The 13,820-nt window shown below is 34.9% G+C and overlaps 1 protein-coding gene across 1 annotated transcript; it reads left to right on the top strand.

Moving 5' to 3' along the window:
- Positions 1-5,480: 5,480 nt before the first annotated feature.
- Positions 5,481-13,296, top strand: LOC133872555 (delta(12)-fatty-acid desaturase FAD2). Its single transcript, XM_062310116.1, has 2 exons — positions 5,481-5,664; positions 11,826-13,296. Exon 2 carries the CDS (start codon positions 11,837-11,839, stop codon positions 12,986-12,988), a length of 1,152 nt encoding a protein of 383 aa, XP_062166100.1. The 5' UTR covers positions 5,481-5,664; positions 11,826-11,836; the 3' UTR covers positions 12,989-13,296.
- Positions 13,297-13,820: the final 524 nt, after the last annotated feature.

Raw genomic sequence — 13,820 nt, forward strand, 5'->3', positions numbered from 1 at the left:
GAAATATATATAAAGAAATTTTGAATTTTTTACTAGAAAAAAAAAATTATTTGATAATAAGAAAAAGGAAATTAACTTTTGTAAGAGTCTCATTTAAGCAAACGACAATCGATTACTACAAGCAAGGATAAATGGGATCAGGATCCCCTCAAATTATTTGCCCGAATTTGATACAATTCGGACAGGTTATTGTGAGTAAGCATTTATGAGATTCACTTGACCGAATAAGCAGTTGGGCAGCTCAACTTTTATTTGGTCAGGTGGGTCTCATAAATGTTCACTCACAACCACCTGCCCGAATTTTATCAAATTCGAGCAAAAAATTTGAAGGGATCTTAATTCGATAAGTGGCCCCCAATGGATAGCTTTATTGGGGTTCAATGTGGGTAATTAATGTATGCGGGGTGAGAGAGGAACAGAAAAGTACTTGGGGAAAAAATTTCCGCAAACTATGGCAAGAATTTCCATAATATTTAATAAGCACAACTACTGCATTGACATTTTTTATTTTTTAATTTATTTATTTTTAATTTTATTCAAACTAAGACAATGCATAAAAATTAAAAAAAAAAAAAAAAAAAAAAGGAGATTATAAAGGAAGGTCTTTGTCGCCAGGGGCGGAGCCAGCTTTTAGGCTTTGAGGGGGCCAAATTGAAAAAAAATAATTTGAGGGAGCCAAAACTACAAATTTTTTAAAGAATAGGGGTAAAAATTATATTTTTTCTTTTTTTTTTTTTAGATTTTTTTTTTTTTTTGGGAGGAGCCCTTTGGCTTGGGGGGAGCCAAGCCCCCCCCCCCCCCCCCCCCCCCAAGCCATAGTGTGGCTCCGCCCCTATTTGTCGCGCCAAAAGAAAATGAAATAAAGTGATCAGATGCAAACCATCTAACTACTAGATGTGCACCAATATTAATATATCTAGACGTTTTCGAAATTTTCCAATCAATAATAGAAAGCAAACTGGAAACGGATGTCAGAAATAATTAGCGCAAAATTTCAACCTAAAAAGAGATGCGGCTCTTTAATGGCAAGGATAGTAAGTAGATAAATACCTTCGACGACCAGATATGAGCAACCAAAGGAAGCAGCTAACCTGATTGCCAAGAGGGCAGCATGGGGTTAATTATTCACATGATTTAGATGATGTTTAAGAATAATGAAACTCAAATAACAGTTTAACAAATGTGAAAGGCCTCGCATATTTTCAATTGCCCACTCTTTAATATATATGATAGTAAAAATATTTAATGATCATTTTCAGTGTTAGGTCAAAAAGTGAAAACATCCAATTAGAACGAGAGAGAAAAGGTAAAGTTAAGGGGTGTAATTATAATATTTACTTATGGTGCTAGCTTGTGTAGTTGTTTTATGATATGATATGATCCTCGTGGATCCAGCGTCACTTTACATGCATGACGTGAAATTTTGGTAAACAAAACCAAAACCCCTAGTGGCCGGGATCATATTTATATATTATGATTTAAATGTCAACCATAAAATTATATTAAAGCTAATTCTTAAAAACAAAACTTACACTCTAAGATGAGTGAAAATATGTTTTAAATATGCAAGCAAAATAAATTGGCCTTGCATTGCTCAATATGCGAAAAATAAAAAACAAAAAAAATATAATAATATAGTAAAAAATTATTAAAAGAATATACTTATAAATGGAGAAAACCATGCCGTTTTCATAAACAAAATGATGCAAAATATGACGGATCAGTAAAGATAACAACTATCCACATTTATTTTATTTATATTCAAGTTAGGAATTGTCAATAAATATGAAGATTATTCATAGAAGGTGTCCAACACGACATGATATCCATTTATTCACAGATGAAGCTAGCCCAAAGACGAAATAAGTATATTTTACTTAAATAGTGAAAGATACATTGCAAGAGAATGACAAATGCTTCAGGAGTCTTATACCATGAGTAGTCTTCAAGCATTAGCCGTGTTATAATTAATTATTTAATTATAACACGACCAATACTTTGAAGACTACTCATGGTATAATTAAGACTCTTGAAGCATGTGCCTTCTCTAACGGAACATAAAGACTTCTTATCACTCATCAAATACCTACCATAATATTTAATAAGCACAACCACTGCATTTGACATTTTTTTTTTCCTCTACTAAAACTAGGACAATGGGAAAAATGAGATTACAATGGAAGGTATTTATTGCTCTGAAAGAAAATGAAACAAAGTGAAAATGCTTTCATACATAAAGCGAGAAGCGGTCCATTTAGCTACATGATGTGCACCAATATTAACATATCTAGAAGTTTTCAAGACTTTCCAATCAAGAATAGAAAGCAACTGTAACCAGATGTCATAAATAACTAGCGCAAAATTCCAACCTGAAAAGAGGTGCAGCTCTTTAATGGCAAGGATAGCAAGCAGATAATTACCTTCAATGCCCAGATATGAGCAACCTAAGGAAGCAGCTAACCTAACTACCAAGAGGGCAGCATAGGCTTCACATGATTTAGATGATGTTTAAGAATGAAACTCACATAAGTTCAAGACTCTTCGGTGCTACATTTTTCTTAGGACAAGCCATCCTGGCATAGTCCGTGATTCAAGGCCCAATGCTTGAAGTGGCGTTGAACATTGAGCGGAATATTAGTCTGGAGATCTTGACTGAGCCTCTATGCTTGTAACGTTCTACCACTGTGTGTGAGCTAAACATCCTAAAATGCTGTTCGACTACAAGTGAATTGAGATACCTTGATTAAAAATAAAATATATGTAAGGCCTCGCATACTTTCAATTGCTCACACTTTAATATGATAGGAACAATATTTGATGGTCATTTTTAGTGTTATGTCAAAAAGGGAAAACATCCAAGAACGAGGCACAAAAGGTAAAGTTAATGGGTGTTATTATAATATTTACATATAGTAGTCTTTTCTCTTCCGGAATTTTATGTGAAATTAGAAAAATCTTGAGGAAAAAATAAATAAAGAAAAAATTGACCTTATGGTGCTTGTTTTATGATCCTCTATGGATCCAGCGTCACTTTACAGGCATGACATGAAATTTTTAAAACCAAAACCAAAACCCTAGTGGGATCATATTTATATATTATTATTTAAATGTCAAACATATAATTAAAAAATTAAAACAAATTCTTACAATCAAAACCTAAGTACACTCTCAGATGATTGAAAATATGTTTTAAATATACAAGCAAAATAAATATGCAAAACATAAAATATAATAATATAGTAAAAAATTATTAAAAAGAACATATTTATAAGGGGGGAAAACCGTACCATGCGGTTTTCATAAACAAAATGATGCAAAATATGACGGATGAGTAAAGATATCATGAACTATCCACATTTATTATATTTATATTCAAGTTAGGAATTGTAAATAAATATGAAGACTATTCATAGAAGGTGTTCAACACAATAAGATATCAATTTATTCGCATATGAAGCCCAAGGAGGAAATAAGTCTATTTTACTTAAAGTATTGAAAAATGCATTGCCTTCAGGAGTCTTATACCATATTTTACAAATAATAAGTGGCTAACAAGTGAACATAGTCAACAAGTGAACACCATTGCTTGAAGACTACTCATGGTATAAGACTCCTCAAGCATGCGCCTTCTCTATTGGGAACATAAAGACTTCTTATCTCTTTGGGCATCATCTATAAATAGATAGATGTTTTCTTGAGCTAGGCGCCTTCTACATTACAATCTTCATATTTGTTGACAATTCCTAATTTGAATAGAAATATAATAAAACAAAATAAAAATAAAAAAAGATCATGATTGTGAATGGTTGTTAGCTCTAATCCATCATATTATGCGTCACAAAAATAATTGAATCAATATATATATAGTCACATAACAAAAAATCAAAGAGAAATACCATATGTACTTCCAAATGCCTGCTCGTTAATGTGATAGTTAAAAACACCATTAATATAATATATACATATTAATCCGTAATATATCAACCGTGAATTTCACTGCCATATCAAGAAGTAAACATTTAAAAATACTTACAGCATTTCTTGAAATTAAAAAGCACGTACGTAAAGCCATGACATCCTAAAGATTATCTACCAGTAAATTTTTTAATCTTGTATGCAATATATAATTGCAGTTTTTTTTTAAAACTCAAAAAGTGGTAGGAGACCACCTATATATATATGTGTGTGTGTGTGTATAGACAAATTGGTGAAAAGTTATATAAAAATGTGGTAATGAATCATTACTATATATATATATATATATATATATATATATATATATATATAAAGATAGAGTAATGATTCACCACCGCTCAAATATACAATTTTTCACCGCCTTGTCTATGTGGCAAAGTAGTCCCCTATTACTTTTTGAGTTTTTTTATTTTTTAAAAATAAATTAAGGTGAGAGACCATCTTGCTACATAGGCAAGGTGGTGAAAAGTTGTATATTTGGATAGTGTTGAATCATTACTCATAAAAGTAACGGGTCTGTTTGACAAGCCATTGCCAATTACCCATAATTGCCTTTTTGCCCATCAAATAAAAAATATTCAAACTTTTACATTTTTTATATCACATCAATTGTTTTTTATTATTATTCAAATAAAAAAAAAAACCCACTACAAAACAAAATTCTTTCACTTTTCTATAAAACATTCTCAAATTTTATATTATATCAATTACATTTTAATACTATTCAAACAAATATTCCACAACACTACTTAACAAACACTCCTTCACAAAATTCCAAATTTTTTTGAGCCTCTCATTTAAAAGTAAACAATGATGATTAAAATATTCATATTCCAATATTTAATCATACATAAACATAGCCTAACCAACAAAAGAAGAGAAAGGAAAAGAAAAAGGCACGAGGGAGTGGCGGCCATTACCCATCCAGTTACCCGCCTTCACATATTTTTGTCGTTGGCGTTGTTTGGTAAGCATTGTAAATCAAAAGAAAAATAAATGTAAATCATTTTTTATTTTTATTTTAATAGCATTAACCCACTTGCACTGTACTCCAACTCACACATCCCTCGTTTGAGCGGTTATTCAATTTTATTTTATTTTCCTGAGGAAAGTTGGAAATAAGACGACAAGATTGCGGATAGTTGCTCAAATTACTAATAATTTAAATAAATAATATTAATAAATTTATTATTAAACAGATGAATTCTATATAAATTTTCCCAAATTACTAGAAATTCATCTCAATCCTTATCAGTTATCAGAAGATCCCATGTTATGAAAAAGATTCTCAGTAAAAAGATCAGGCAATCTTCCCCTCACATGACGCACCCCAGATATTTTTCAAAACGTACGGTTCATATTCAATCAGCATCAGTCAGCTGCCCGAGGCCAACCATTGATTAGGTCACGGGAAGCAGTCCAATCAGGCCACTGTCAGAATGCCACGTAGGCAGACTATGCTGGGAATACTAGACGTACAAAAGTGGAGCCCATATACAGAAAGAGAGAGAGAGGCTTGAGGGGGGAAAGGAAAGCTTAAATACCGGCCTTGTGGAACGCCAAGGGAGAGGCCGGCTATTCATCATCGGCCAGTGTCTCCGTCAAACACAAAAACAGAGAGAGAGAGAGAGAGGGAGGGGGAGAGGGAAAGAGAGATTCGGTGAAGGTCGAGAGCTTCTCTATTTCCAGGTAATTCCTTTGTGCAATTGTTACTCTTTGGTTCGGTTCGTGGAAGTTCGACTTTGTGCTCACATTTTGCGCTTTGTGATTATTGAATGTGAAGATTTTATGCAAATCAAAGCCGGAAATGTTCCTTTCCGGGTTTTAACTTGTGTAGATCTAAATATAAATTATCGGTTTTGTCCCTAAATCTTCTCAAAGTTTGAGATTTTTGCCTTTCAGTCTTTTTATTTTCAGCTCTGATTTTGAGCACAATCACAGAATGCATGCATTAATACGATGAGCAAAGATCATTTATTTTTTCTTTGTTTATAAGGGTTTGAACTTTCATGCATTAGATCTAAATCTCATCTTTTAGGATCTCCAACTGTTTTTGAGTTTCCTGTCTGTTATGCCTATAGATTTAATTTTAGTTGTTAATCTTGTTGCAAAATCTGTTTTTTTTTTCCTTTCTAAGATTCGTATATGCTTTTTTTAAAAAAAAAATTAAAATTTATTTATTTTTAAATTTCTTACTCGTCGAGCACATTGCTTTATCAATCTGTATCTTAGTTTCTGCTTTCATGAATCATGGTGGTTAATATATTTTTTTTGGAACGCATGAAACACATATTGTTCTGTTATTGGGTATTAAAATACTATTATTTTGATTGAACACCGACCTTGAGTCGTTGCTAAGACGCCGTCACGCCCGCCAAGCTTTTCGGCTGACCTTTCAGTTCTACCAACCACAAGTTTAACAATAAAAACGCAGCGTTTGATCTGAACTGTTGCAGTTGATAAATGATGAAAATTTTCTGTAGATTCAGTTCAGTCTTAGATACTAGATAGTTGCTGCTGAAAAAAAAAAAAAATTATTTTTTGCGTACCATAAAAAAAAATCCGAAAAATCTGATATATGTGCGATTCTCTGAACGCTGGTGGGAGGACGAACAATTGCTTTCAATTTGTGAACTGTAATCTATTGTATCTGGCCATTTTAAATATTCCATTAAAACACTTTTTTTAAAAAAATATATATATATATTTTTATACCGCATAATTGTTTTGTATCCGACAAAATAAGAAAGTTGGTAAAGGTGGCCACGTGAAGGTCAGGCCGTCAGGGTGAATGCTTATGCTTAAAATAGTTTGTTTGTTCAGGATCATTTGGTGGGTCTATTTGTTCGTATTCACAATACTTGGAAAATTAGAAATCTATTTTGAAAGTTAGCTTTTTTTATTCTTTTTTTTTTTTTTTTTTTGACATTAATTCTGAAAGTTAGCTGTGAGCAAGGCAATTGGATCCCGTTAGATTATAATTCTCCGTCCACAGCGGAGGGGCCAAAAAAAGTAGGGGCTGTGATAGGGACCTGCCCGAGCAACTTGCTCGGGCTGATTTCTTTAATGAATTGTTTTCTACAGCGTTTACACAAATGATTCCTAAATTAACTCAACGTATTAATGAGATGCAAACTTTAAAAGACCACCTATTTTATTCGTCAAATTTATATTGATGCATTCGGTTATATATAATTATGCCCTTTTATGTTGTATTTGTATATTAGTATATGTGATTATCATTTTATATTAGAAATTATTATTTTAATATATGTATTATAAATCGTAATTATTTTGGTAAAAAATCGTTGTAGTAAATGTGGTGGTGACTTGTTAGGATTTTTATTTTATTTTATTTTTTTTTGAAAGGGTTCTGGGAAAGAATTAAATGATTCTCCACGAAATGGTCCCTCTTTAGATCAAAACTAACTATATTGCTTAGTAGTAATAGAGTTATGGCTATTAATAACCAATAAAAATCTCGATCTTTTCAAGAAATGAGCCCTCGTGGATAGAAATTCATAATTGGTTTCTCGTGTTGCCCTGCCGTAAGGGACTTGTGACACCTATCCCATTTTGTGGTAGGAGCAGTGGCGCCGAAAATCTAAACTTTAAACTACTTTTTCTCTGTAGATTACTGTACCTTGGGCCCTCTTAGTCGTTAATACTTAATATAATATATAATTATCAACGGGGGTTACGCGGACCTAGAAGCCTAAGTTGCGTGTCACGCGTGAATGATTTAGGGAGATCAATTTACTAGAATATAAAACCTGAGTTGATCTAAACCCATACCAAATCCGTGAATGGCTCATAAAAATGATCAAAATTAGCGGTGTCGACTTCCTAGAGAACACTAGGATTTTAGTTTTGGAGGGTGAAAAAGGTTCTATTGTATTTCAGTTCTTACAATATTTCTTATTTTTGGCTGGCATGTTCACTACAATATATTTGACGGAGGATTTTGTGTCCGTTAAATTAACGTTTGTCGCGGCGGTATGTGCCAATGTTGGGAGACAATGACTCTTTTATTCCTTTGGTGATGATACAATCACTCCTTTAGTCGTTAAGTGGACCCATTGGAAATTTGAGCTGCCTTTTGCTTTTGGAGCTAATAATTCACCTCGCTTTTTGTGGAAGTGAGTCGAACCCCACTAGCCACTGATAGTTAGTATTCTTACTTTCCTTTGTGCCTTTTCTTCTCCATTGGTTACTTTTTTCTTGGTCCAATCCCATTTAACTGTATTCACATATTTGAACTTTTTCCTTGTTTAATTGTTTAATTTCCCCTTTTTCTTTCCTTTCCTTTACATGAAGGGAATATCATGAAGTTTTTCGAATATATCCGATATTTGTGGCCAAGTCAACCAAGCCTTACCCCCCCTCTTCTTCAATTACGAAAAAATAAAGATGAATAACCAAGAATCTACTCGAATCAATTCAAAATTTGAGTTTCAAGTGTGTTGTCCACTCAGTTTGTGGTGTTTTGTAAGGCTTCTGCTGATGTAGTTGTTGTTACACTCCAATACCAAAATGGGACTAAGGTCGTGATCTACTACTCTCAGATGTGTAGGATAAAGATGATATGCGAAAGCAAGTCATAGCGTCCAATATATATATATATATATATATATATATATATATATATATATAGTGAAATAGTTTGACAAGTAATTCCTAAATTTCAAATTTCCAAAATTCTTGTTTAGGAGAAATATATATATATATAATATAATCTTTTGTGCCCGACATTTCACTTATTCTAATTCAGTCTTTAATTCTCACTAGAGAAAAATGGGTTTGAGAAAACTAATAAATAAACACATCTAAGAGAAAAAATAAAATTTTCTAGAAGATAAATGTGTAGGAAAAATATTTGAGAATAACTTCTTTCTGCTAAGTAGTTGAACATGAAACTAAAACAGTAGAGAATTTGGCTTTCAAATTTGTTTGTCTTTTCGGTAGTTTTCTCACTAGCTCTAATGGTCTAGCATACTATTTCGCCCTTTATGCGAAGGTTTGTGTGATCGTTAAGGACCCTAACTCAACTTGTGACCACAAAAGGAGTTCTTTAGGAATGTATCTATTTGAATAACTAGAGATGCACACAGAATAGAAGCATCTAGGTGATGGACCACAGAAAATGGTTGCACTCCATCTTCTAAACTTCAATATCCAAACATAAAGAGATTTGAATATAATGGCTTTGAACTCTTAACACTGATCTCTCACAATCTTCATTGCTCCTCCCATTCCACTCTTTTCAAATGCACCACATTAAATATAGAGGAGTTATCCTCCAAGCTTCTTACCCGCAATCACTTCTCAATTGACCTCTCCAACTAACGAACAACTCCACTCCCCTTTTAGGCAGAACCCATTATACACCAAAAACTACCCACAAATCTCTAGCCATTTCATAGTGGTGAAGAAGGTGATCTATGGTCTCTCCGTTCCTCTTACACATTCAACGCCAATCCACAACTATAGCGTTTCTGTCAAGTTATCCAATGTCAAAAAATTTCCTAACGTTGTTGTCCACACGAATAACACCACTCTCAAAGGAGCTTGAGTTCTCCAAATTCTCCTCGAAGGAAATGGGGAGCCAGTGAGAGTGCAAAGCGTCTAATAGAAAGATCTGACCTCAAACTTTCACCTTTCAGAAGTGACCGAACATATTCTATCCTTGTCACCTCGTCTCAACCTGAGAGAGTACAAAAAATCAATGGACGAAGTGACCAAGTCTACCTTTCAATTAACCCCAAGGAGTTGGCTCAAGTGGTAAGGGTTTTCGTCTTTATGGCATTTTCATTAGATTTAAGGTTCAAATCCCCTTGGATGCAAACAATTCATTGGGACTAGCTCTGTGTGGAGGGGATGCTTTGCATAGCTCTGAAGTTTACTTAGCAGGGGTGGGTACATAAAGTAGCCCTGCTTTGGAAGGGTTCGTCTTCATAAAATAAAAAATAAAAAGTCTTTCCTCCCAATCATGCACTGGTATGGTAAATGAAATATTCCACTGAAGATTTCCGTCAAAAAAACTACATATGATCTTCTATCAAATCCTTCTAACGTCGGGCTATGCTACAAATTTGGAAAAGAAACCTTCAATGGAGAATCCTCACACCATAAGCCATGCCAAAAATTGATCTTTGACCCATCTCCCATTTCATATATGATAAATCTAGAAAAGACCTCTCACTTCCTCCTAATGTAACCACACCCCCACCCCCGAAGGGCCCAATAACCTCCTTAGAACTCCAACTTCTTCTCAAGCTATCATATTTGGTGCATATTTGGTTTCCTTAGTCTAATTCGCCTATCAAGACATTCATTAGCTACAAGAACATAAACTAAAATTTGTTTCCCTCTAATGAACACATTATGAGACCTGGAAATAACTTTCTCTAACACCGTTTTCAGCACGTTGGCTAGGACTTTAGAGATGATCTTGCAAACACCACCCACAAGACTAATAGGACAATAGTACTTAATCTCCACATCCCAACTTTCTTAGGGATAAGGGAAATAAAGTTGCATTGAGACTCCTTTCAAACTTTCGTCGAAGATTAAGTTCCTGAAAAAAATTAATCATATCCTTTTAATGACCTCTTAACAACTCTGGAAAAACCATTAGGGCCTGGGGCCTTATAATCATTTAGAGCTTCTGCGACCTCAAGAACTTCACACTTCTCAAGGGCTCTTTCCATCCGGGTAACCTCTTCAACACCAATAGAATTGAAGGGAAGCCTATCTAACTTTGTCCGCCAACTGTATTGTTCGGAACAAAGTTGATTATAAAACTGCACAATATGCTCTCTTTTTATCATCAGTTAAGGTCCTTAAGGATCTACCTTCTCAAAATTGTTTCTCTTTTTCTTATCTCGTGTACATGCACTTTTTTTTTTTCCTTTTTCTTATCTCCTTACTAAATTATGCATGTACTTATCGAGCACAATAAATCTTAAAACAATTCTAACGTTTGTATTTAAACTTAAAACATTTTTCTTGAACTAAGCAATGCATTTTGCATTTAAATTCATGTAACATTGAACTACGCAATTCACTTGCCTCAATGCTCTGGAAAAATATTTCAGGACTTTGCTTGAATCTAATTACCTGAGTCAAGGTACGTTGATTTAGAACTTAATCTAATTCTAAACATCGCTCAACCTTACTTAGGGTTTTGACTAACAACTCTTGACTGAGATGATTTGATCTGGATTGCCTTGATTTTCTATATCTTGTTTCCTTAACCATTTAAGTTTCGATTAGGGTCTTTCTATAAATAGTCAGCATATGTTTGGATTTGAAATTTTTTGCAGTTGTTGATCGAGGCAGTGGTCTCGTTGTTGGCCATGTGTAGGGTGTTGTTTTCCTTGCCAATCTTGCTTCTAACCTTTACATCTGACTTCCCACTGAAATTGTTATCGTTGGCTTAGCTCAGAAGAAAATTTTGTCTACTGACTAATATCGGGTCAGAATGTGGGGGGAATTTTTGACCGATCGGGTCGGGGTCCATCCTTAAGGTCAAGGGGAATATGATCATGTATCTGATGTAATTGGTACTCCAAGTAGTGGAGCAAGTTGTCCTTATGGTTTGGTTATAGTGAGTAGAGGTGGTTTTCAACCATAAAAGCATTGCAGAAGCCTTCGTTATTATTCTGGTTCTTATTCTTATTCATCTTTATAATAACAGAATTTTCCAATAAAATTATTGAGCTGAGCACCTCTTAGAATAGCCCTTTGAACTTGGATAACTTACGGGAATCTGGTTTTCTTTCTTGAGGTTCCTCAGAATACTGTCTGAAATAATCACATAATACTCACTATTTCACTCTTTTGTACAGGTGTGAGAACAATGGGTGCCGGTGGCCGAATGGCTGTTCCCCCGACTTCAAAGAAGTCTGAATCTGACAGTCTGAAGCGAGTTCCGCACTCAAAGCCCCCATTCACTCTCAGCCAGATCAAGAAAGCTATCCCACCTCATTGCTTTCAGCGATCTGTACTCCACTCTTTCTCCTATGTCGTATATGACCTCATTATAGCTTCTCTCTTCTATTATGCTGCTACGAATTATTTCCACTACCTTCCTCAACCTCTCACTTACCTGGCTTGGCCAATTTATGGGTTTGTCCAAGGTTGTGTCCTAACTGGCGTTTGGGTCATAGCTCATGAGTGTGGCCACCATGCCTTCAGTGACTACCAATGGCTTGATGACATTGTTGGCCTAATCCTCCACTCCTTTCTTCTGGTACCTTATTTCTCCTGGAAGTATAGCCATGGCCGCCATCATTCTAATACAGGTTCCCTTGAGCGGGATGAAGTCTTTGTCCCCAAGAAAAAATCCAGCATCGCATGGTACTCCAAATACCTTAACAATCCACCAGGCCGAGTCCTGACACTTGCTGTCACACTCACTTTAGGCTGGCCTCTGTACCTAGCATTTAACGTTTCAGGCAGGCCCTATGATCGGTTTGCATGCCACTATGACCCTCATGGGCCTATCTACTCCGATCGTCAACGGCTCCAGATCTACATTTCTGATGTTGGTGTTCTTGCTGTCTTCTATGGGCTTTACCGTCTTGCCATTGCAAAAGGGCTTACTTGGGTTCTGTGTGTTTACGGTGGACCTTTGTTGGTAGTGAATGCGTTTTTGGTGTTGATCACGTTTTTGCAGCACACTCACGCCTCATTGCCCCATTATGATTCCTCTGAGTGGGACTGGTTGAGAGGAGCGTTGGCGACTGTTGATAGAGATTATGGAATCTTGAATAAGGTTTTCCACAACATCACAGATACTCATGTGGCACATCATTTGTTCTCGACGATGCCTCATTATCATGCAATGGAAGCTACAAAGGCGATAAAGCCAATTTTGGGAGATTACTATCAGTTTGATGGGACGCCGTTTTATAAGGCAATGTATAGGGAGGCCAAGGAATGCATTTATGTTGAACCAGATGAAGATGGCCAGAGCAAAGGTGTCTTCTGGTACGGCAATAAGCTGTGATCGATGATTAGAACTGGCAAAAGTGCTGGTTGGTAAGTTTCAGATTGTTGTTTGGATATTAATAATAGCTTTGCCTTTCCCAGTAAGTTAGGTTGTCTGCTTGCTTTGAATTGGACCTCCAGTCTTGCTTGTGCTTTCCAGTAATTTTGTTGTCTCCATATCATGCTGGAAATGGACACAAGCATTATTTGATGTCTGGTTTATGTTATTTTGTCTGAATATGTTGGCTTCTTTCTTGAACAATAAGCAGAGCCAGCACATTTTATTCTATTTTGACACTCTTCTATAAAGCTTTTGATCTCTCTCTCCCCTCCTTTATAATGGTAGCCGAATATTTTGAATTATAATGATTACATCCACAAGCATCGCATACAAATTCTGCAGAAGGAAACAATGCATGATTTACAAAGACAATTGTGTTCACCACTCTTTCATCTCGTAAATCTTGAGCAATTCATATTTCTTATTTTTTTTAAAAAAAAAAAATTTTGAAATATAATGTGAATTTATGATATTTTAATGTAAGTATTTTACAATTATTTTGAGATATCTGTTGCAATGCCGAGTGCCGAATGTATGGTACTTAATTTATCAATCATCTACAGAGCTTACAAGCTTCTTTAATAACACACCTTAGAATATGTTACGAAAAGGTTTAAAATAATGATAATGTGGGTTATGAAGGATATGATCATTTCATCGTGACAAGTTATTTTGTAGTGCCTCATTGATGTGGCGTTGAGGAAAGCACTTGCGGAGTCGAATTGCGTGTCGTTAAAGTGTAATATTAATTTAAGGCTATAATTTTGAAATATCATAATCTAGTTCTCCA

The sequence above is a fragment of the Alnus glutinosa genome, chromosome 7 (assembly GCF_958979055.1).
Source record: "Alnus glutinosa chromosome 7, dhAlnGlut1.1, whole genome shotgun sequence".
NCBI classification, from domain to species: domain Eukaryota; kingdom Viridiplantae; phylum Streptophyta; class Magnoliopsida; order Fagales; family Betulaceae; genus Alnus; species Alnus glutinosa.

Coding starts and splice junctions, on each gene's coding strand:
- LOC133872555 (XM_062310116.1), top strand. CDS start 11,837: ATGGGTGCCGGTGGCCGAATGGCTGTTCCCCCGACTTCAAAGAAGTCT.